At 50.8% G+C, this 24916-nt stretch overlaps 1 protein-coding gene across 6 annotated transcripts; it reads left to right on the top strand.

Annotated features, from left to right (window-relative positions):
- Nucleotides 1-13510: 13510 nt before the first annotated feature.
- On the top strand, nt 13511-24301 carry Lsm14b (LSM family member 14B). Of its 6 annotated transcripts, XM_006235827.5 has the most exons (10): nt 13523-13909; nt 15270-15433; nt 16674-16809; nt 17715-17831; nt 20248-20415; nt 20657-20734; nt 20906-21067; nt 21377-21527; nt 22549-22733; nt 23193-24301. In XM_006235827.5, exons 1-9 carry the CDS (start codon nt 13552-13554, stop codon nt 22718-22720), a joined length of 1506 nt encoding a protein of 501 aa, XP_006235889.2. In that variant the 5' UTR covers nt 13523-13551; the 3' UTR covers nt 22721-22733; nt 23193-24301. The 6 variants fall into 6 exon arrangements, with proteins under 6 accessions (XP_002729304.4, XP_063141206.1, XP_006235890.2 ...); XM_002729258.7 differs by lacking the exon at nt 17715-17831 and having other exon boundaries at nt 13511-13909; XM_006235828.5 differs by lacking the exon at nt 20657-20734 and having other exon boundaries at nt 13521-13909.
- The last annotated feature ends 615 nt before the right edge of the window (nt 24302-24916 follow it).

Below are 24916 nucleotides of genomic sequence, written 5' to 3' on the forward strand. Positions count from 1 at the left end.
CAGTGGAGGTGTGTGGGCAGTCACAGAGGAGAGCCGTGTGTCCTCTGGAGGAGCACTTCTGTAAAGGAATGAGAGAAATGAGGCAAATTAGCCAGGGAGCAGTGGGAAAACGTTTGAGTCCCAAAACTGAAGGGTGACTGTGGAGAAGGGAAGCTGGAAGAGCTGGGAGGGGACACATTCATGGTAGGAAGAGAGAAAAAGGGCTTAGCCTCGGACAGGCGCCAGGCAATCCAAGAAATGGTGCCACCACATACCTAGGTGTAACTTAACTGAAGCTCACCAGAACCAAATGGTAGCCTGGGACAAAACCAAAGGCAATGTCACTTCACAGCCTGTGAAAGAGAGTGCAGCTTTCTTCCAGTCACCAACTTCTCCCAGCTTCTGAGATACACAGGTCACCCCACGTGCCAGTCAAGGAGGGCTTCCTGGAAGAAGAGAGACTGCCCTTCCAGACAGGACCATGAGCTAAGCAAAAGCCCCCAGTGGAAGGACTGGGGACTAGACAGACCAGTTTAGGTTGTGGGCAGTCCTAGGCTGGGTCTACAGGTTGCCTGTGCGAACAGAGCTAGATATATTCAGTGCCTCTCCTCAGCTCTACAGGCAAAGTCTCTGCATATGCAGGAAGAAAAGGGTATCAGTGACCACCTGCCGGTGCTAAGCTGAAGGAGACCTGCTTGCTGGGGCACCTTGCTCCTCCTTGTGAAGTGTTTGCCAACAGGTGCTCTGGGGCCAGTTCTGGGGCCTGTGGATCGAATTCGGTATAGTATGCAGAGTCCTTAGCTCGTCTGTTAAGCTTTGTTCGGGGCCCCATCCGGCCTGAGACTAAGTATAAACCTTCTGAGGTCCATTATCTCACATCTGCTGGCCACCCTTGTTCCGGCTTAGAGGTCCCAGAGCCTCACGCAGCTTTGAATATTCCTTGGATTGGTCTCTCCCAGGCATCTGGGTTCCCAAAGAACCCTGTGAAGAAGCCCTTTCGCCCCTGGTTCCTTCCTCAGGAAACCCTTTTCAGGTATCCCGATGAAGGACACCCCCCACCCCATTCTGCTTCCACCACTTTCCTGCTGGCTGCATAATCCCTTCAAGTAATACAATCCTCGGAGAGCCAGATGCTTGTGTATGTCTTTGACACTATCATGATCCCCCTCAGCTGTGCGAACCCCTGGGTGAGCGTCCACAGTAGGCGATTTCAACCGCCAACTAGACTAGATTTGGAATGACTAGAAAATATACCTCTAGGTGTGTGCTGTGAGGGCATTTCCAGAGAGGCTTGACTGAGTAGGGGAACCCCATCGTGCGTGTGGTTGGCACCATCCCATGGACTGGGCTCGCACACTAAACAAAGAGGAGACTATGAATTGAGTGACAACATTTTCTTTCTCTGCTTCTCAGGTACCTTTGCCTCAGGTTCCTGCCACCATGACTTCCCCACCAGGATGGGGGAAGTCAGAGCACCCACGCACGGAAAAAATTCCTCCTGAAGTAGCTTAAGTGATGGCACAGAGCTCCTTCGCATTTCCGCGCCTGTCTGCTTCCTTCCGTGGGGACTTCACATTCGTAATCCCATTTTTTTAACCCTGTCCCTGTAATCCCATCTTTATCTGGTTAATATGTTAGTTTGCAACTCCGCTATCACATCCGGGCCACCCTAGTCAGGATCAGGCCAAGGTGTGCTCCTGCTCTTTGCTCTCATACCAGTCAATTAGGTGACCATCTGCTTCCTCCATCTTTTTCCCAAACTCCTCTCAACTAGACCCAACCCCCTCCCCAGGGCAGTCCCAGCTTGCTCTCCCCGACTCTGTGCCCCTGAGGAAAAGAGAGAAAGCGTGGGCTGGATTCTGCTGCTGTCTGGCTCCTGGGCCAGGAGTGGGGATGGGGAAGGGGAGGAGCGAGGGGAGGGTCAGGATGCTCCACGCTCTTGCTGAGCCCTGCCTTCTCAGAGTCAGGCTCAGGTCTGCTTCTGACCCTGATTCAGCTTCCGAGAAGACAAAGAAAACACTTTGGCGATTTAGCTCAGTGGTAGAGCGCTTGCCTAGCAAGCGCAAGGCCCTGGGTTTGGTCCCCAGCTCCGAAAAAAAGAAAAGAAAAGAAAAAAAAAAAAAAGGAAAAAAAAAAAAGAAAACACTTTGGCGCTGAATTGACCAGAGTTGTAGAGTTCCATGTTAAAGAGCCTCTGAGGTATTGGAGGTATCCGTGGTTGCTGAGGACACAACCCGCCCTGAGAAGACAAGGAAGGGCCGGCTTCCCCAGGGCAGGCCATTCAGATCAGGGAAGCTCCTGTTAAGGTGCAATGGAGCGGGTCTTTACAGATTTCACTGAAAAACGCCAAGCACCCTCAGTCCTATGACCAAACTAGACCTCAGACCCAGGTGCCAGAAAACAGCTCAGGAATGAGAAGTAGCAGCCCCAGATTGGGCAAGAAGAACCAGCCAGGGAGACACCATCGTCTCCCGCTCCATAGGGCTTCAGGCTCAGGTGTTGTTTCTGACACCAATAAGAAGTATACCTTATTGAGTTTCTCTTCTTCTCCAAGTTCCCAACTTACAAAGACTAAGACACAAGAAAGAAGGCAAGACACCTGCAGAGGACAGGATCCCCTACGCTGAAAACCCCAGGGAAGTGGACCTGATGCAGCAGGACTATCATCCCAGCTAATCAGGAGACTAACGCAGGAGGATTTCAAGTTCAAGGCCAGCCCAGGCAACTTAGTGACTTGGGTCTCAAAAGCAAAACATATATATATATATTTTTTTTAAAGAACCAGAAATATAACTCAGTAAGATAGCACTTGCTTAGCATGCTTGAAACTCTGCTGTTATTGCAAAAGGAGGTGGAGGGTAGTGTCTCAGTCAGGGTTCCTATTGTTCTGAAGAGACACCACGAACATGGCAATGCTTCTATAGGAAAACATTTAGTGGGGATGGGCTTACAGTTCCGGAGGCTTAGTCATGATGAGAAGCATGACAGCACGAAGGCAGACATGGTGCTGGAGGAGCTGAGAGCTCTACATCTTGATCTACAGGGAGCAGGAGGAGACTATGAGACATAGTAGGCTTAGCTTGAGCATGTGAGATCTCAAAGTCCACCTCCACAGTGACACACTTCCTCCAACAAGGCCACACCTCCTAACAGTGCTACTCCTATGGGCCAAACATTCATGCACATGAGTCTATGGGGGCCATACTGTTCAAACCACCACAGGCAGGCAGGCAGAAAGGAAGGAAGGAAGGGAGGCAGGGAGGGAGGGAGGGAGGCAGGCAGAGAGGAAGGGAGGGAGGGAGGAAGGAAGGGAGGGAGGGAAGGAGGCAGAGAGGAAGGGAGGGAAGGAGGGAGGGAGAGAATGAAAATATGATGAGAGATGAGAATCTTAAGGAATCCACTAAAATAATCTATTAATATGGGCATAGTGGTACATACCTTTAATCCCAGCACTTGGGAAGCAGAGGCAAGAGATCTCCGTGAGTTCAAGGCCTGCCTGGTCTACAGAGTGAGTTCCAGGACAGAGTTATAAAGTGATACCCTGCCTCAAACAAACTAACAAAAGTTCATAGGAATGATAAATGAGTTTGACAAGTTTGCAAGGTATAAAATCAATATACAAAAAAATCAGTTTTACTTCTATATAGTCCTGATGAACAAATTAAAAGCAAAATTAAGATAATGTTATATGGTATACTATAGAAATGGCTCTGGAGTTAAGAATGACTGGCTGTTCACCCAGGGGACCTGGGTTCAATTCCCAGCATCCTCATAACAACTAACGGATACCTGTAAGTCCAGATCCATGGCTTCTGTCACACTCTTCTGGCCTCCATGGGGATCGCATGCATGCATGTGGTGCACATGAACTCAGGTAGGTACACAAACATAAGCATAAAACAAAATTAAATTTTTTTCTTTTTAGTCCTTTATATTAAAAAAATACATACTTATCTTAGTTAGGGTTTCTATTGCTGTGATGAGACACCATGACCAAAAAAAACAGGTTGGGGAGGAGAGGGTTTATTGAACCCTTCCATATCACTGTTCATCATCAAAGGAAGTCAGGACAGGAACTCAAACAAGGCAGGAACCTGGAGGCAGGAGCTGACGCAGAGGCCATGGAGGGGTGCTGCTTACTGGCTTGCTCCCCCTGGCTTGTTCAGCCTGCTTTCTTATAGAACCCAGGACCACCAACCTAGGAATGGCTCTGCCCACAATGGGCTGCTGCTCTCAACCCCCATCAATCCCCAATTTAAAAAATGTTTTACAACTGGATCTTATGGGACATTTTCACAACTGAGGCTCTCATTTCAGATGACTCTAGCTTGTATGTCAAGTCGACATGAGACTAGCCAGCACAACACTGCTGCTGAGAATGTGGCCTGGAATTGCTACTTGGGAAACAGGCTGATGGTTCTTTAATAGGTTGGTCAGTTGGTAACTGACCATGTCAAGTGCACCCCAGTGTGCCCCAAGAGAAATGAAAACTGTCCACACAAAAGTTTGAATACTGAGTTTTTAGCAGCATTGTCTGTCCTGCCTAGCTAAGAAATGACCACCAGTCAGTGAATGAGTAAGTAAAACACAGAAGCTAGGAGTGACACCTGTCACTCTAGCACTTGAAAGGACTGAGGCAGGAGAATTGTCATGAGTTTGAGACCACTCTGGGCTACATGGTTAATTTCAGGACACCTTGGGATACAAAACAAGACCCTGTCATAAAATAAGACAAACCAGCAAACACACACACACAATTTCAACACCACCAAAAACCTAGAGGCTTGAGAGATGGCCCAGTAGTTAAGCGTACTTGCTGCTCTTTCACAGGATTTCAGTGTGGTTCCCAGCACCCACATCAGATGGGTCACAACCAACTGTAAGTGTAGCTCTAGGGTATCTAGATGCCCTCTTCTGGTCTTTGTGGGTACCCATACCATGTTGTATACATACTTAAGTACCAATTAAAAACAATTTTTGGTGGAGGGGAGGCAGTTAAAACAGGGTCTCACTGTGTAATCCAGGCTAGCTTTGAGCTCATAGAGATCCACCTACCTCTGCCTCTCAAGTGCTGGTATTAAAGGTGTGTGCCACCATGCCTGTACTAAAAGTAAATCTTTTTTTTAAATATACATTTTATTTATCTATTCATTTAACATATGTGAGCACACTACAGCTGTCTTCAGACACACCAGAAGAGGACATTGGATCCCCATTACAGGTGGTTGTGAGCCACCATGTGGTTGCTGGGATTTGAACTCAGGACCTCTGGAAGAGCAGACAGTACTCTTAACCACTGAGCCATCTCTCCAGCCCCTAAAAGTAAATCTTAAAACAACAAAAAAATAAGACATGGCATATAACTATGATAGATTATTGTCCAGCCACGTGAAGGAATGGATTGCTGACACACATCTTAACAAAGAGTCACCTGGAAACCTTTATGCTTTAAGAAGCAGCCTGGGACAAAACCCGCATCTTATGTGGTTCCTTTCACACAAAATGTCTAGAGGAGTTGCTCCATGAAGACCTGAGAGTAGACAAGTGGGAGTGGCCTGGTGTGGGAGTGGCCCGGTGTGGGAGGGGTCTGGTGTGGGAGGGGCCTGAAGAGAGACATTGAGGGTGGGTGCTGGGTTCCTTGATTGGGTGTGCAAACCATTCTAAACCATAATGGTTGTCAACATGTGACCTGGTCCTGGAAATTGAACCTGGGTTCTCTGGAAGAGGAGCCAGCACTCTTAACCACTGAGCCATCTCTCCAGCCCCCTTAAGTTGCTTTTTAAAAAATTATATTTATTGTTGGACAGTGGTGGTGCACCCCTTAAATCCCAGCACTTGGGATTCTCTGTAAGTGTCACAGAGTAACTCAGGGAGGGAGTACTCATAGTCCTCCCAGGAGGATGTGCCTAAACATGCCCTTGGTGGCGGACACAGATGCCGTGCTTGCCCTGCTGTGAGGGGTCCCCAGAGACCAGCTGTGCGTAGCTGGAGCGGTACGCAGTTTCCCTGCCCACATGGCCTCTCTGACTGGCAGCCTGCGCTTCTTCTCACAGGGAGAGATGCTTCAGACCTCTTTGGGTTCCAGTCACTACCTCCATGTCCCTCCTTCCTCCTCTAAAAGATGTGATTCCCAAGAAACCTCCGGTGGCTTCAGTGCGCTGCTTTCGGGGAAAGCAGGAACTCGGGGGATGGAATGAGATGGGCTCTGCACCAGATAGGTGGCCCACGACTGTATCAGGGAGGCAGTGGGTTGCGGGTGGTGGTCATACCTCGAAGCCGAGGCCGGAAGTTGACAGTTCTCCTGAGAATGGCCTAAGAGCTGTTCCGGGGGAGGGGTTGGTGCGAGGGGCTGTTCCAGGGAGTAGAGTCAACCAACTCAGGACTGTGTGGAGGGAAGGATAATGGCTTTGGAGGGCTGTTAACTCATTTGCAGCTGGATACCGAGGAACTGAGAGCAATTGGCTAACAACTTGAAAGTTGAGGACAAGAGCAGCCAGTTACCTCCCAACTGCAAACCTCTTTTTTTTCCCCCCTCAGAAAGAACAGAGAAAGTTCAAGTTCAGATTTCATGGACAGAGTGACTTCAAAGATGGCTGAGCACTCAATCAGCACAGCTGTTAGGCCAAAGTCAGACCACCCAACAGGGGAGTAGGGGGCCCAGATAGGTGGACATCCCAAGGAGTTTATAGTTTGACCCCTCAGACACCCCTGAAGCCCATGAACCACAGAAGCAGGCCCCTCTCCCTGTCTAGCCCGCTCCAGGTGGGGGTGACTAACTATGGACAACCTTTTCTCTAGGTGGGAGTCGCTGGATGTACTCTCTTTCTGTAGTCAGACCTGTCCAGACACAGTCTGGCAGGTGAGATGCTGGGCTGGTGGTGAAGACTGTGGGATTGGACTCTGAGGGTGTGTGGGCTCCTCGGGGGCCACAGGTCTCCCTCACAAGTTCTTCCTGTGGATGGAGAAGTGTGGCTTCCCTAGTCTGGTACAGTGACCAAAGCTCAACCGGGAGGACTGCGGTGCTAACAGCTGGGTTACAGTGGGGCATGGAGAACGGAGATAGGAGGGGAAGTCTATCAAACAGGAGCTACGCTGTGGCTCCAGACACTGAGCTGTCCACAGCTACTAGAGATGCCTGCTGCGTAAGGGTTATCTCTCTTCACAGAAAGACAAATGACCAGAGGTAGTATAGTGACGGAGTTCTCTCAAGTGGCTGTGAGTCCTTGGGTTCCAGGATCTTGCTACCCACTTCCCACACGGGCACCTAAAAGAGAAACCCTGAGGATTGTCTAGCAAGAGTAAGGAGTCAGCTCTGAAAGAGGCTTCAAGTCCTGTCTCCGCCAGGGGAGAAGCCTTCATCTGCCTCGCTCACCTGAGCCTGGCAAAATGTGGTCGGGGAGAGTGGGTGCTTAGTGCTGAGATGCTCAGATGAGCAGGAGGCCCTGTGCCTGAATGGAAGGAAGGATAGGTCACTAAGGTGTCACAACCCTGTCCTCCGCCAAAACCAGATCCATCTCACATGCAGCTCATGATGGGGATATGCATTGTACCAGGGTTGCTTTCAGGAATACGGACTGGGAGGGGGTTACCTACGGGAGCAGGAATGACTCCATGCTTTGGCAAATAGTCAGCAGTTTCTCACAATGTGAAGTATAGATTACCGCGTGATCCGGAATCCGTAGTCCTGAGAACAATTAAAACAGCTAGACAATGTCTGTGGGGTATATTCTTCTAGCTGGGCTGCCTTGTCTGGCCTCAACAGAAGAGGATGCACCTAGGCTCCACAGAGACTTGATGTGCCAGGGTTGGGGGGATACCCAGGGGGCTCCCACCCACTCAGAGGAGAAGGGGAAGCGATACTGGGGAAAAAGATTGTGGGAGGGGTGCACTGGGGTGGAGGCAGTAAGCAGGATGTAAAGAGAATCAATTAGAAAAGAAAACAGCCAGGCAGAGACACAGGTGTTCACGGCAGAACTGTAACACCTGAACAGTGGCAATAACCTAAATGTCTGTCAGGTGGTGGCAAGTCAAGCAACGTCATAAAACAGAACATTACCTGTCATCGGGGGGGGGGGGGCACCGATCCGTGCTGTCACAGGGGAGCCTGGAAATCACATAAGCCTATGCCAAGTGAAGGGGGGAGGGGTGTGCATGATTCCACTCACACGGAATTTCATTCAACGTCCACACTAGGCAAGTCAACAGAAGCAAAAACACCTAAGCTGTTTGGTACGAGGAGAAGTGGGGATGGAGCAAAACTACTGAGTATGGGGTTTCTACTCGGGGTAACAGTTATACAACTCTGAACATAAACATCACTGAACCGTATACCCAAGTACTAGCATAGCAAGTAAGTACTCTCTCAGTAAAGCTGTTGGTAGGTCAGAAATTATTCAGGTCCAGCCTAGTGTGGAGAAAGAAACGTCACCGCTGTTGATGACCGTCCCTTGAGTGTTCTGACCCTGCAGGACTTCCAAGGCAAGAGTTTTAGTACGTAGGGAACATATTCCCCGTGGCTACCTTTCCTGTCTAGTGCCTGGTACCTGCTGAAACAGCACAGAAGCCCTGGGCTGGGAAACCAGTCTCCTCTGGTGACAGCCCTCTTCTCAGACCTTGCCTGCTCCTTACCAGGCTTCCCAGACACAGACAGTGCCCTACTCTGTAGACCTCCATTGCTGGCGCATGACAATTCTGTCACAAGGAGCACTAATTCGCCCTTTGCTCTTGGGGTGGGGACAGAAGGAAAGGACTGTGCCTGTTAAGTCAGACCTGCTTATGAGTAAAAATAGAATCTTCCGCTTCCCTGTGTGCCAGCCTTGGGCTGAGTGACAGAGCCTCGGAACAGGGGACAAGTGCTCTGGGTCAGCTGAGGACCAGCTCGGGGGAAGCTGGACATCTCTCATCTACATGACCTTGTTCCTTGGGTAGTGGTTTTACCCAGCAGGTGCTCCTTCCCCAACAAGCAGGTGCCAAGAGTGCCCAGGCTGGCTGGAATGCTCCCAGGTAGGCTTCTGGGTTGTCATGGCAACTACCTAGGAGGGAGGCATCTTGCATCTCCTGTGGAGCCAAACTAGGATGAAATGCCAGAGAAAACACTTGGAGAATCTGCTGCCTCTTTCTCACTGTCTTGCTCCAGCCTCAGGGAGCCTGCCTCTGGACATCAGGAGAGCCTGTGTTCAGGCAAAGCCATGTCTGGCCTCTGTCATCTAATTACACAGATCCACAAGTCAGAATGCCCAGAGGCGGAGAACCAAGGGTCAGAGGTCAGAAGATATGGATCAGAATTCTGCCTTACCTACCAATCCCTGGCTGTGTGACTCTGGCAAAGTCACCCAGCTCAGGAGGAAACTGTGCGTGATACCTCACCTCAGAGGGCTGGCAGGTAGACCATGTGGCCAGGTGTGCTGAGATGGCGTATATGGGGTTGTTTAGATTTGGCTCTTGTGTGCTGGTAGGCACTTAGTAAGCGCTTGGGAGATTAGCTCTGAGTGAGCTTTTATTTCTATCCAAGAACAACAGAGGCCCAAGGAATTTGCCCCTCACCCTAAGCTGTTCCTAAGGTCTCAGAGAGGCTTGCCTCCAAGTAGCGGTCCATTTTGGTCCACGCAGTGCTCTCTCTAAGCACTTTGTGTTTCTGCCTCTCCAACATTTAGAGATTCTGCACCTAGGGTTGCCTGTAACCCCATCAGGTCAGACCGGCGGCCTGGCCCCAAACGGCTGCACCTGTGAGAGTAGCCGAGCCTTAGTGATTGTGTCAAGAGTTTCACTTGCTTCTCTCTGCCTCCCTGTAGTATGGTTTCATCGCTGCACTGCTTCAAACCTGGAAAACCTGGGAGCCGGGGAGGTGGGGTGGGAAGAGGGGAAAAGCAACAAAGAGGACAAGAAGCCACCTGGGATGGAGGGGAGGAGGTAGGCAAGAGTAGGGACAGAAAAATGATGAGCTAAGCAAAAAGGCAACTGCCAAGCCTGGTGACCTTAGCTCAGTCCTCAGAACCGACATGGCAGAAGGAGAGAGCCAAAGCCCACAATGTCCTTTGATTATCACACATGTGCAGTGGCCCCCAACACAAATTCACATGCACACATACAATCAATATGTGTAATCTTTTTTTTTTAAAGGGTAGGGTCAGGAAGAGCGTCAGGAAGGCTGGGGGGTGTTGCTTAGCTAGCAGAGTGCTTGCCTAGTGTGGGCCAAGCCTGTGTTTAATGTGGTGGCAGATGCCTGTGATCCCCAGACCTCGGGATGCAGAGGCGGGAGGATTGAGAGTTTCAAAGTCATCTGAGCTACTGAGTTTACAGCCAGCCTTGGCTACTTGAGAGGCCCCGTCTCACAGAAGGATGCAGGACTGGAAAGGGGGCTGAGTACAAAGAGGGGGCGTGTCAAACACTTGAACTTTGACCTACTTGTGCACACTCTGGGATAGCAGGTCTGTTGAACAGTGGGAACTAGAGTTCATCTGGAACCAGGGTCAGCAGGTAAGACCTCAGGAGGATTGTTGCTTATGCAGATCCTCCTCCTCACAGTGCAGTCGCACATGGCACATGCGGCACCTAGGAGGCAGGCACCCTGGGCTGCTCACCCTCTTCTCTCTGCGTCCCACCCAGTCCACCTGTGCCTCCTTGTTCCATCCCCACCAGTTGTGATCACAGAACATTCATTGTGGTGATGAGATTCTGAACGTGGGGAGGGGCCGGGTCAAGACTGACATATCTCTATACATCAGACCAGGGTCTAAATTCCCCTTTACCTGTGGACCACCAGCCTAGCAATGGTATTCTCTAATTCTTGTTTTGTATACTTTGAAATAAGTATACCTGTGAGATCCGGTGAGCTGGCCACTCTTTCTCAGGTGTGCTTCTGAGTTACAGAATGATTTTCTGTGGCACCACACAATCACCTGCTACCGAATTACTGGCTAGTGTAACCCCAGCTTGCCAGCACTGAAGTGTGGGATGGGGGTTCACCTTCCTGCCTTCTAACTGCCCTGGAAGTTTTTGCACCCTACTCCCATGCAGCTTATGGTTACAGTGCAGATTTCTGCAGCTACATCAGGTTCTACACACATCTAACCTAGCCACTCTCAAAGCCTCCTGCGAGGATTATCTTCTGCGACTTCTAGTGTTCCAGTAAGATGGGCAGAGTAGCTAAATCACCATTTGGGAAAAGGAGAAACTAAGCTAGGGAATCTGACATGGTCGGAGTTTTTCAGAAGCCCTGGTTTCTCTCTATAGAACTCCCCATTCACTGGCTCCACAGTTATCAAATGGGTGAGCTCAGCAGGCTCTCAAGACCTGCACACTTTGGAAGAGCTACATTGTAGCAGTACTAGGCAGCTGTGCTAGCCAGGAAACACTTCTCCAGTGGATACATGGGTCAAATTTCAATCTTGCACAGCTATTCCCTTTCTTGGGACTGTGCAAGGACCCTCCATTCCTGGTGCTGGGCAGGACATCAGGAATCAATGGCAGAGCCTGTATTCCTAGACCTGGGCAGTGTATGTATTTTTAGCCTCTGCACTCTGGCCATCTAGACTGTGTCTAGTGTCCTCAGGGAACCACCCAGTTGCAGATGCAGGAGTCTGGCAGGCACTTTGAGGTAGCTGGGAGCCAAACCCCCTTCCTCCATCTCAAGTTCTAGAACTCAGGAAGAATCAGCCTATGTTAACTGAAGAATGCACACACTTCCAACCCAGAGGCTTGTGACTCTGTGACCTTGAAAGGTAGGGGCTACACAGAGGGATCCCCAGCCAGGTCACTGAAGTGCCTACAGGCCCACCCATCCACTCACCCCATCAAGTACAACCTGGATGTCTGAGTGAGCACGGTCATGCTGTAGTGACAGCCCAGATGCCCCACAGACCAGGAGAACTCCCCAACAGGGCTGCCTCAGTTTTCCTGAGCACAATTTTCCTGAGTCAAGATGCAGCTGTGGAAAGTGTGGCTGAATTATGGTTGATCAGACTTGTCTGCCTTCTTTGCTGCTTGGTGATGGAGGCTGCTGGTGTTGCTCCGTGGGTCTCACAAAGGTGGCGGGGGATAGGGTGGGTCGGTGTGGAACAGGATGCATACATAGCATTTGAGGTCCAGAATAACATTTTAAAGAACTCTCCAGGCTCATCAGCAATTCACCCACATACTATGCTTGTTTCTGCCTCTGTAAACCCGGGAAAGTTGTCTCACTATGGGTATCTAGTGGTGGCTCATTCTCAAAATTTTAGCATGTCGGAAGGCTGAGGTAGGAGGTTAGAGACCAGTCTGGGTTACATAGTCAGTTCCAGGCCAGCTAAGGCTAAGAGTAAGACCCCTGTCACAACTAAAACTAAAACTAAAAACAAAAACAAACAAACGAAAAACCAAAAAAACCAACCAAACAAAAACTAGGCTCAGCAAGATGGCTCAGTGGGTAAATGCTGATGCTAAGTGTGACCCCCTGAGTTCCCATTTCCAGGACCCCTATGCTTCCAGGAAGCAGAGAACTCCTAGTTGTCCTCTAACCTCTACACATGTTGTGACATATGCACACATGCATACACACACAAACATGCGCACCAAATAAGAAAATATTAAAATTTAAAAATGTTCACAACTATTCCCAGCATCCTCTGGCGGTAAGTTGATGTCACCACAGTAAGAAGTACTTTTCATGTCTCACATTTAAGAGAAACTGTTTCACCAAACAGTACTTACTTTCACTCTATGGGATGTTCCCTTATCTCCTCTTTCATTCTATTTCACGTTTATGAAATGCTGATCGCCACCTACCAAATTTCTCATAGTAACTAATATTGGGCCCTAATCTGACGGCGGAGACTAACTGTAAATAAACAAGCGCCATACATACAAAGCCACTAATCATGCATGACGCGGAGCCAGCACCGCAAGAACAGGAAGAGATTTAAGGGGGAGAATCTTCCAATTTCATAGCTGCGCAGTCTGAGGACGCGTGCAGGCAGGCGGGAGCCACCCAAGACAGTCAGGGCTTATTTTAAGGACATCAGCGCTGCTGGCTTGGGAGGAGAGCAGGGCTGCCCTGGGCTGCCCCAGTACTTTCTATTTCGGGGCTGCCCCGCCGGGAGCGCTACAGAACTGAGCAGTACTCGCCTGCCAGTTCCAAGGCTCCCAGGCGCGAGCCGCACTGAAGACGCACCTGGCCCAGCGCTGGCTAACAGTCGGGGTCCAGCTCCTGCAAACAAGAAAGGAAGACTGACATCTCCAGCCTATTAACACCTGAGCCCGAAGGGTGCCTCCGGCACGCGCGGCGGGAGGAGCCTGGCGCTCCTCCAGGACCAGCCCCAGCCCCGCCCCCGAGTTTGCAAACAGTGGCCTCACGCCTGCCTCGCGCACGCGCGCTCCGCCCCGCCCGCTTAGTCTCACGCCCCTAGGCCCTGCGCGGAGCCCGCCGGGAACCGGCTGGGAAGACCCACAGAAGCAGGTCCTGGCTGGCAGCTCCTAGCTGCGCAGCCGCGGGCCCGCCCACCGCCGGCGGCGCGGCCATATTTAAAGGGAGCCGGCAGCCAGGAGCCAATGGGCTACGAGCGTACGGGGGCGGCGCGCGGTGGCGGGAGGCCCCGGATGTGGCTGCGGCGGCGCTCCTCCCCCGCTCCCCTCAGACTCCGGCTAAGCGCCTCGTTCCGCTCCCTCTCCCGCTCGCTCGTGGCCCGCAGGCCCCTAGGCGCGGCAGAAGGCGCCTCGGCGGCGGCGGCGCGGAGCTGCGCAGGAGTGGGCGGCCAGGCCACCGCGCGGCGGCGGAGCGGGCGGGGCCCGGCGCTGGTCCCCCGCGCCCTGCGCGCCCCGGCCGCCGCCATGAGCGGCTCGTCCGGCACCCCGTATCTGGGCAGCAAGATCAGCCTCATCTCCAAGGCGCAGATCCGCTACGAGGGCATCCTCTACACCATCGACACCGACAACTCCACCGTGGCGCTCGCTAAAGGTAGCGGCCAGTCGCCGCCGCGCGCCCAACTGCCGCCCCAACAGCTCGCCGCCCCGCGCCTGCCCGCACAATGGTGTTCCCCGCTTCGGCGGGGGCCGTAGAAGGAGCGGACCAGGGTCCTGCCGGTGTCAGGGGGTGGGGCGGCTTTGAAGCCGTAGACCTCCCCACCTGAGAGACGCCCCCGCGGGGCGAGACACGCGCCGAGGCGGGGGGCCGGGGTCCTGCGCGCTCTCTTTGGAACCCTTTGGTAGCCACCGCCCGTCGAGTCCCGGTGCAGCCTCCAGCCGAGCTAGGGCGTCGGTTGAGCTGCGGCTGCCCTGCTCTGAACTTGAACTCTCCCGACCCTTTCCACTTGAGGGGTTGGCTTGTTGAGAGAAGTCCAGAGTCGGTGCGCTAGTCGCAGCAGCGTGAGGGCCCAGAGCTTCTTTGTCTTCTTTCTCCGCGTTAAATGGGGCGCTCGTTTCCTTCGGCTTTCCAGAAGCTTGAGCGCCGCAGCCCTCCCGGGGTGGGTTAGACCCACGAGGGTGCGGATGGAAGAACGGTCGAGGCCAATCTGAAGCCGGCGTGCTGCAGTCCTAAGCCATTCTCCCAAACCCTAGCCATACCTTCTATTTGAAGCGTGCTGCCCCGACCCAGACTGCGGTGCTGCAGGGAAGAGCTCAGGGTTGGGGGGGGGGGTGGTGTTCCCTTGAACTCTTCATGCTGCACTTGACGAGAGATTCCCCAGTTGGAGAAACACCCAGAGTAGGCCCCTGTCCACAATCCGAGTTTCTGCTTAAAGCCTGCTACCAGATTCAGCTCAGCCCAGGAGTGTTGCCAAAGAGAGCCGTGCTAGCTAGATCCATCCTGTAGAGGGTCCTTTGGGTCCAGGATTTCCTTACGAACATAGAAGCTAATGTTGGAGGTCTGAGTTTGGGGACCTGTTCCCTTTGTTTCTGCAATAACCATGGCCTGTTGTTTGTACCAGGGCTAGGGAGACTTTTCGTGTTTGCCTCAAAGTCTCCTCAGCTGCAGCTTGTGATGAGGGCCCAGGGTTCCATCTGTAAATTCAGATTTGAGAAAAGAGGTTCTGCAGCGCCGTCCTCGTCTGCGAAGAGCTCTGTCCGTCCACGGGTTTTTGCAGATTATCAGGGAGCCTTGTGAGGCTTGGAATTCTAGTGAAATTCTCATGTCATCTTCCTGAACTACTGTCCCTTGTGATCTTTGCCACGTGGTGCTTTATAGGTGTTGTCAGCTGGAAATTGAGAGATTAAGTAGCTGCTAATTGTTGAGAGTGCTGTGTCAGGGTGCTGTGGTCAGAAGCTCGAGCAAACGGACTTGGCAAGGACAACAACTTACCTGTCTTTTTCTCAACCCTAAGTGAGGTCCTTTGGTACTGAAGACCGTCCCACAGACAGGCCTGCTCCCCCAAGAGAGGAAATTTATGAGTACATCATTTTCCGGGGAAGTGATATCAAAGATATCACTGTGTGCGAACCTCCAAAAGCTCAGCATGCTCTCCCTCAGGACCCTGCTATTGTTCAGGTGAGTGAGTGTTGACTTCTGAGTGGGTGTGCCTTCACGGGAGAGGCAGGCTTCCACTGGAGAGGCAGGCTTCCACGTGAAAGGCCGTGTCAGCTGTTTGTCTGGAGCCTTCAGCTTGAGGAATTGCCCTCCAGTGAACTGTGGCCTGCTTTTCCTCTAGACAGTTTCTGTTCCTAAAGGGGTTAATTCATGCAGCAGCGTACACTTGACAAGGTAATATGTTCATCATGGCCAGGCCACTGGGGGAAGAGACCTGCAGCTTGCTGTGCCTGATGTACAGATGTTGCTGCTGGTGGTCTTGCCTAGTCCTGGTGTGTGCCTGCAGCTTAGCAGTCCAGCTTTGAATGGCATCGGGTGTCTTCGGGGGTAATGGGGTTGGTTCACTAATAGTTTTCTGCTGTGGTACTGTATTACTGTAGGACACTAAATTTGAAAGTCTTAAACTAAGCCTGACTGCCTGGTAGGTTATACCCCAGGATTACAAGGGGGAAGGACAGCTAAATTATTATCTTTTGTAAGTTTAGACCTTTGTTGGCCTCTCCAGTTTAGACTGCCCCGGTTCCCAAGATGAAGCTATATTTAGAAAGGTAGGAGCAGGCAGGGTGCAGGGTTGGCATTTGGGAGAACCCAAGTCAGATTTCTGAAAAGCTTTGGTGGATAGGTATTCAAGATCTCAAAACTCAGAAAGTAACAACCAGACTAGAGAGGCTGCAAGGAGTCAGGAGGGTGTGGACAGGCAGCCCTCATGAACACTCATCTTGGAGGCAGGTTTGTGGGCAGAGAGAGGAAGGACACACTGGTGATGTGTAAATAGTTCTAGCCTCACAGCTGTTCCTCTTCAAGGGAGCCTTTCTCCACCTAAAAGTGGCATTTCGTCATGTAAAAAAGTCAGATTGCGGTTGGGGATTTAGCTCAGTGGTAGAGCGCTTGCCTAGCAAGCACAAGGCCCTGGGTTCGGTCCCCAGCTCCGAAAAAAAGAAAAAAAAAAAGTCAGATTGCTGTTGGCAGAGGCGGGAGGTGTAAGGCTTTTAAATCTGTGAAGAAGTTCATGCAGCTGTAGTGAAATGTTTGGGGGAAAGGCATGTTTGGCAACAATGGAAACTGCCCAGAACTACTTGCCATACCAGGAGTCCAGACTGACAGACCTGGCACCCTTTCCCTGTCTGAGAAAATGCTGTATATGGAGACTTGAGGGTAACAGGATGTTGCAGCACTCTTACTTGTGTGTCTCATTGTTCAGTCCTCCCTGGGCTCTGCCTCCGCCTCGCCCTTCCAGCCGCATGTGCCTTACAGCCCCTTCAGAGGGATGCCACCGTATGGCCAGCTGGCAGCCAGCTCCCTGCTCAGCCAGCAGTATGCTGCTTCCTTAGGTCTAGGTGAGTGACCGTTTTGTGTGCGCGACTACTCTTACCATGATCACCGTACAGTGGAGTCATGCACCCTGAGAGCCAGGCAGGCTTCATGTCCTACAGCTGCTGGACTCTTGTATGCTAACTGCTCCTGATAAATTACGTCAGCGCAGCTTGAGCTCATAGTGTTGAGTAACTGTTTCCAAGACTGAGAGGCAGCATGTTGAGTTTTGCACCAGATGACATAAATCAGAGTGCTCCTGAAACAAGTTCTGGTGCAGCTGTAGTTTTACAGATGAGATCTGTCTGAGAGCCTATTAACACCCTGTGTCCTATTGTAGCCTAGATTGGTATGTTGCAAGAGCCCAGCTCAAACATGGTTTCTACTGACAGGTTTTACTACTCCCAGAGATCAGCCCTGTCTTTGACCTTGAAGCTGTGTTCAAAACATTGAGAGTTGGGCACTGTCAGTGCTGGGAGTCAGAGATAGGCAAGACCCCTGAGACTGGCTAGCCTACAAATTGAGCCTAATCAGTGAGTTCTGGGCCAACTGAGAGATCCTGTCTTTAAAAAGGTGGATGACGCCCAAGGAAGCAACACCCAAGGTTGACCTATGGCCTCTACACGAATGTGCACATATGTGTATACATACATGCTTTCCCCATCCCTAAGAACAGAGTTTACATCTTGTCCATTCCCCCTTTCTCAGATTCCAGGTAGCTGAGGTAGGGGATGTTAATTAAGCTCCAGACCAATGCTATGGACCACCTGTTGCGATTGCTGTTCTGATGTGGCAGGTGACTTCCCAGCCTGGCTCTAAATACATCATTTGAGAGGTCACTTGGCTCTTTCCAGGCTTGCTAGGATAAGACAAGTATGTCCTGACTTATTTGTGTGCTTTCTCTTTGCTCTTCTCTCTCTCTCTTCTTCAGAGAAGTTGGTAAGCCCTCCAGCCTCAGCCGCTGCTTCCAGCCCTAGTTCTTCTCCATCTCCACAGCCTGTTTCAGAGCTTGACATGTCCTCAGAGCCACCTCAGCTCACTTGCAAGGGTAACAGCAGTTTGGAGAACTAAGTGCATGCTGTCTTTAGACTGTGAGAGCCAGGGGTGAACAGCCAGGATGGCAGGGGCTGGGACAGAGCATCCGTTAGGCCCAGGGACCCAGGGTACTGCTTGTGCTTGGGTAGTAGAGTCAGCAGAGCACTCAGTTCACTCTGCCTGGGTTTAGGGTTTGGCCTGTTCACGGCTGTTGCACGGGAGGACATAAAGGTTTTTGTTGGGGTTTTCTAGGTCTTAAATGTGTTCTGAATTGCCGCTGTGGATGTTTCCCAACAACTCAGATGAGACATATAGTTGTCTCTTCAGGACATTCCAAGTTGGGGGCTTGCATGGCAGCCCCAGGTGTCTGGCTGCATGAACAGTGCCATCTTGAGAGCCAGCTAGTTAGTGCTGCTGTGCGTGCACTCAGCTGTCTCTGCTGAGGCAACAGCACTTAAGGGCGTCTTCACCTTCCTCGTGTTCGTGGCCTCAGATCTGTTTTATGTGTGGTGCCAGCTCAAGTCTTCCTCATTGCACACCTCAGTTCAGGAGCCCCCAGGGGTTGGGGCGTAGCAAACCATCAGTCTATATATGTGGGCTCCTAAGTCCTGAGGGCTTTTGTATCTGAATTAGGACATACAGTGTCCTTTCTGATTAAGAGCTATGACCGGAAATATTTCTATTGTTCTTAGGACTGGTCACATAAATCTACTCATATGGCAAAATTGCTTCTTAAAAAGCACACAAGGGGCTGGAGAGATGGTTGAATGGTTAAGAGCATTGGATGCTTTTTGAGATGACTTGGGTTTGATTGATTCCCAGCACTCACATGGTCATTCTCAACCATCTATAACTCCAGTCCTAGGTTCTCTGATCTTCTGTCCTCTGAGGATACTGGGCATGCATGTGATACACAGATACCATGCACGCACGCACGCACACATGCACGCACACACACAGAATACTCATACACATATAAGCAGACACACACACACAGATAAATGTTTAAATTTTATTTACATTCCAAATGTTCCTCCTTCCTGGTCCCTGCTTCTAGACAGAGTTCTTCACCCTATTCCCCTTCCCTTTTGCTTCTGAGAGGGTACCTCCCCCGCCCGCCCAACACCCTCCTCTCCCAAGCATCCCTCTTCCCTGAGGCATCAAGTCTCTACAGAATTAGACAATTCTTCCCCCACTGTGGCCAGACAAGGCAGTCTTCTGCTACATATGTGGTGGGTAGGGAGAGGGGGAGGAGGGGAAGGCCGGGCCTGGCCCAGCCATGTGTATGCTCTTTGGTGGGTGGCTTGCCACTAACTAACCTTCATGTTCTCTGGGAGCTCCCAGGGGTCCCAGTTAGTTGATACTGTTGTTCTTCCTATGGTATTGCCATCCCCTTCAGCTCCTTCAATCCCTTTCACCACTCTTCATAGGGATCCCTGACTCAGCCAGGGGTTGGCTGTGAGTGTGTGTATACATAAGTATTTTTAAAAACCACACATATGAGCTACTTCTGTGAGACTGTTTCCGGTTTGTTTCTTTAGGTCATTCTTGCTCAGTGAGATGACAGGCCTGAGAAATGGGTGCAGCTCAGTTTGTGTCAGGAGGACCTTGTGGATACCTGCCTTGCTGGTGTCTCTGACCCTGTCCCTGGAGTTTCTCCACATCAGTGTTTTCATTTTGTTTTGCCTTAATCAAAACTTCTTCTTCATGTCTCAGTCCAGTTCCACACAGCCCTGAAGAATGTAATGTTCCCATGGGTTACAGGACTGGGGGTGGGGAGAGGTCAAGGGGCAGCAGAGAGTACTGGAGGCCCTTCATGTTTTGCCAGTGTCAGAGAATTGTTTTGTGGGGAGTGGGGTATAGTCTCCTGTAGTAGGCAGCTGGCAGCCTGACCTTGCTTATGAAGGGTTTGTTCTTTGAGAAACTTGGTTGAGAACCTTCATTGTAGTCCTAACTCACTTCATTCTGGTTTTCAGAAAGCTGTTGAAGAATTTAACTTCAGGTTTAACTACTGTACTTTCTAGATGATCCCAGGCTGGGTTGGTGGTTCTCCAGCGTTTCTTGAATTCTGAATTTGTTTCAGGACTGTTGACCCCTTCAGGGTTGGTCAGAGCTGGCCTAGAAAACCTGTTGGTAAACCTAGGGGAGTTCCCATTGGTAGCACAGCGACTTTCCTCTCCTCGTAGTTAACTTGGAGTTGTGCTCCTAGAGAATTGGCTTTGGTGCCACACTGTGACTTGGTTTCTTTTGTCACTTTGGACCAGCTTCAAAGGGAATGGGCCAGCCTGGGAGAGTAAACCCTAGGTTCAGATTTTCTAGACCGTATGTTACCTCTGTCCTATCCCCAAGGTGCCAGCCAGAGAACTGGCTGAGGTGGTTAAGCTCTCTCCGCTCAGCTGCTCTAAACTCTCCTTCTCTCTTCCTCTCAGGAGCTGGGTTCCCGTCTACCCCAGTCGGCAAGAGCCCCATGGTGGAGCAGGCTGTCCAGACTAGTTCTGTTGATAACTTGAATGCTAAGAAGCTGTTGCCCAGCAAGGTCACCTCGGCGACACAGCTCAATGGTCGCCAGGCTCAGCCAAGCAGCAAGCCTGCCAGCGGTACTTGAACACTGATTTCCCTGTAGTTTGCTCTGTGTTCCTAGTGAAGTTTTCACTGAGTTGTGTTTTAAAGCCTTATTCTAGCCCAAACCACATGCTTTTGCAGGCAGGCCTATGGGCAGCCTCAGTCCTTCCCGTGGGCTGCATGTGGTGGCAGTGGCGGCAGCGGTGGTCTGCTTTGGTGGCTGGGTTCTAGCTTCTTCTGCAGGAGCTTTCCCTCACTTCTCCCTTTGCACCTTAGATGTAGTCCAGCCGGCACCTGTGCACGCTCAAGGGCAGGTGAATGATGAGAACAGAAGACCTCCACGGAGGCGGTCAGGTAACGCCCATGGCCACTTGAGTCCATAGCCATGAGCAGTAGTCTGTGCTTTGCTTGCCTGTGCTGGGGACTCGGGACTAAGGTGATGCTTCAGTGAGCTGTGCCTGAGCTGCTTTTGATCAAGCTGGAAATAAATTGGTGACTTCAGCCATGCTGTTTTTCTCCACGTAGGCAATCGGAGAACAAGAAATCGTTCCAGAGGGCAAAATCGCCCAACTAATGTTAAGGAAAACACAATCAAGTTTGAAGGTGACTTTGATTTTGAGAGTGCGAATGCCCAGTTCAACCGAGAGGAGCTTGATAAAGAGTTTAAGAAGAAACTGAATTTTAAAGGTCTGATTCATTTGAAAGTTCTCCCCAAAGAGAGAATCCTTAGAACATGTTAAGACAGAAGGACTCGTGTCACTCGGGAGTTGGGGTCCTGACCAATGTGGAAATTGGAATAAACCGAGAAATAAATGAGATGTGTTGGGTGGGTTTGTGAAACTTGTAACTTGCAGTAAGAGGAAAAGGAATATTTGGTATGAAATATTCTGGTCAGGCCCATTGTCCTCAGCCTAAGAAGGCTGCAGAGTGGCCCCCAGCAGGAGACCACTGGGTAGTGTTTGTTTCTGGACCTTTGTGCTCCATTTATCTTTATAGACGACAAAGCTGAAAAGGGGGATGAGAAGGACCCAGCTGTGATGGCCCAGAGTGAAGAGACTCCTCCTGAGGAGGATCTTCTGGGGCCCAACTGTTACTATGACAAATCCAAGTCCTTCTTTGACAACATCTCTTCTGAACTCAAAACAAGGTAAGGCCCAGGTGCACTTGGAAGAGGTGAGTGTTTCTAGGTCCTGGAAGCAGGTGACAAGATGCACTGGCCCCGAGTCAAGCCTGGAGCTTCTATTCGGAGTGCATGTTCTATGATCTTACATTCTACATGATAAGCAGAAGGCCCAGCCGGGTCTGCCCCTGTCTGCTAGGCTTGCTAGCAGAAGCTTCTGGTATCTGAGCTTGAGCAGGACTTGTGAGGTCAGGTCTTTGCTCTCTGCTTTCCTCCAAGCCTTCCTCCCATGCTCATGTTCTCTGGCTGATCTGCCCACCAGCCTTGAGCACCTTGCTGATTAGGCAATTGGTTGAGCATCCCTTACTCGCAAGTGTTGGAAGTTCTGTGGTATGGTTTGTGTCAGCCATATGAGCACCCCAGACTGTTATGGTAGTCTTCACAGAAGACTAGTGTACAAACAGACCCGGGAGTCTTGTTGGTTGAGTACTGGGCATGCAGCCAACCCAGCCACTGAAGAGCAGGAAGTGAGCTGGGTAGCCTGAGCCGTGCACACCCTTTACCAGGGGAGCAACTGAAGCAAGAAACAAGCAAAGGAAAGGACTTAGACCCAGCTGTGTCATTACCAGGTACAAGAGGTGTGGCCAGTGCTCAGCAGCAGCTGCAGAAGTGGAGGAAGGGACTTTGTAGGTGAAGCCAAGACATGCATGTGGCTGTGCATCAGAATAGTCTGCAGGGTGATGGCTTGGCTATAAGCTAAGTGAGGGCTCAGCCAGTCAGGAGAAGTTGCTGATTTGCACAGTGTCTTGGTGACAGTGGTTGAAGCCGGGCTAGTATGAGACAGCTAGATGGCTCAGGTGGAGGCTTAGATGGGGAGTGGTGACCTTGTGACTGCAGGAGACCTGATCCTCTGATGAGGGTTCACGTTCTCAGGCAGTGGCCCTGCCTCTAACAATGTGGCAGAGGCCATTCTTCCTCTGAATTATCGAAGGACAAAAACTTTAGTTGTTGCCCACTGCAGTCAGATCTTAACGCATCTCTTGGTTAGTTCGAGGCGGACGACATGGGCTGAGGAGAGGAAGCTGAACACCGAGACTTTTGGAGTGTCAGGGAGGTTCCTTCGTGGCCGCAGTTCACGTGGTGGATTCCGAGGAGGCAGAGGAAATGGGACAACACGGCGCAACCCCACTTCCCACCGAGCTGGGACTGGCCGGGTATAAGGCTGCAGTACAAGTGAGTGGGGAACCTCTGGATCCTCGGGTGGGAGGTGGTAGGCGAGCATCCCTAGACGCTGCTTAGAAGCCGGGGAGCAAGCCTGTCTGCTCACAGCTGCGCCATAGCATGGATCATGACCCTTAATACCACAGGCGGATCCTAAGAGCAGGGAGCACCATAACCAGGCCCCTGCTTGGTCTGAATGGGAGGGCCAGGGCTATGGCTTGGTCATTGGTGAGCTGAGGACTTCTGCAGTGTGGTCTCTAAGTGAGAATGGAAGCCCAGCGGCCACTGAGTCAGGAGCTGTTGTTAACTCAGTATTGTGGAACAAATGGCTGGACCATCCCTGTGCAGGGCCATGTGGGATATGGAGGGGCCAGGACTTCTACCTCTATTCCCTCTGGTCACCAGGGGGTGGGGGAATAGACAGCTGCATAGTAGGTACCTCTTGGCCACACTCACTTCCCGTCCTCACAGGGTCCTGAAGCAGCCGTGGTGCTGCCCAGAAGATAAGGACAGAAGGAAAGGCTACAGTCTGCAGAAGTGGACCTTGTTTACCAGTCTGGAACCCTCATACTGCTACTTAGTTTTGGACTTAACCTAACTTGGACTTGGTCTGAGAGTTAGAACCACTTGGTTTTTGGGAAGTACTTGTAGGTGACCCCTGAAGGTGTCTTGACCTACATTTCCTTCTTGGTTGCACACAGCCTAATAGTAAGGTTTTGGTATTTTGCAAAAAGGTTTCTATAGGCAAAGGCTCAATCCTCACTTTGTAACTTTTTTTTTTTTTAATGACAGCTTTGACTCTTAAAATGGAACCAAATTTTATTTGGCACATGCAGTGTCCAAATGTCTCTGCAACCCATCTGGCCCCTGGTGCTGCTGGTCTGGTACCCCAACTGCTAAAAGTGGGAAGTCTCAGGAGCCAGGCAGGGCCAGCACAGGGTGAGCCAGTCATATGGGGTGGGAGGGCCCGGGCAGGGACGGGGTGGGGGGGTGTTTCATGGATCATGTTGTGTAATGAACCAGTGATGTTCATGCTGGGGGCTAAGGGGATGAGTGAAGTGTAGTGGGAAGGGCCTGAGTGTCATGTAGAGCTTGCCTTCCTTCCACAGGCACTGAGGCATAGTGTTCAAACCCAAGGCAAGCTCTTGTGGTGTGCCCGACCTTCCTGTCCTTGTCAGCTTCTGGCTGCACTTAAGTGTTCTCATTCACTTTGAAATGAGCCAGTCTTTTTTTTTTTTTTTTTTTTTTTTCCCTTTTCAAGGTCACTGGCCTTTTTCCTCAATTGTAAATAGTTAGTGTTTATTTTAAAGGTGGTGGAGGGAGGGTGGGGACATAAATTTGTTGCATGAGAGTGTCAGGTTTTCTGTATAAGCATGCATCCTCTGACAGGACATTTTGTTGAAAATAAGCACCTTGATAACCAAAACCCCTTCAAAATAGCAACAAAGCTTTAGTTCTGTATTGATGAAGTCACATAAAAGCCTGGCTTTATTTTTGTAGGACTTCATAGCTGAGAGTAGAACATAGCATTGGGGCTACTGTTGGGGTAATGCAAACTAAATAAACATTCAACTCTTCAAGTGCTGCCTCCGTCAGTCACTGTGTCGTGCCTGTCAGAAACAGGCACTCGTCAGGCCTGGAGCACCTGCAGGCTAGGAGTCAGGTGCTTACAGAGAACAACGTGGTGGGCCAGACAAGTAGTCGAGTTGGGTGGCTCTCGCCAGGCTATGTTGCTGGGATGAACACTCCAGTCTAGTAGAGCAGACACATGGTCATCAGGCTGGTGGAGGAGCCTGTCAGTCTTGGGACCACTGATAAGAATGTATGTGTTAGGTGGTATACATGCCAGTAGCATCCTTAACCAGTAAACTGAACAGGATTTCTTTCTGCAAAGATAACAGCATTAAGTCACACAGATGTGTGCTAGGCATAAGTTTGATCCAAGTCCTTTTTTTTTTTTTTTAAATTATAAAAACTGGTTAAAAAACCCAGGGGCAGAGTAGGGGAAGTCATAAGCTAAAGTAGACGGTAGAAAGATAAACTGGTCTAGAAGCCAAGAGGAAGTGCATTTCTGGCCAAGGAAAAAGGTAGCTTCATGGTTAATGTAGGAAATTTGACGTTGTGAACTGGAGACAGTTCTAAGTCATCGGACGTAAGTCTTTGGAAAAGCACCACTAGTGTTAGCTGTGCTATCT

The sequence above is a fragment of the Rattus norvegicus genome, chromosome 3 (assembly GCF_036323735.1).
Source record: "Rattus norvegicus strain BN/NHsdMcwi chromosome 3, GRCr8, whole genome shotgun sequence".
NCBI lineage: Eukaryota > Metazoa > Chordata > Mammalia > Rodentia > Muridae > Rattus > Rattus norvegicus.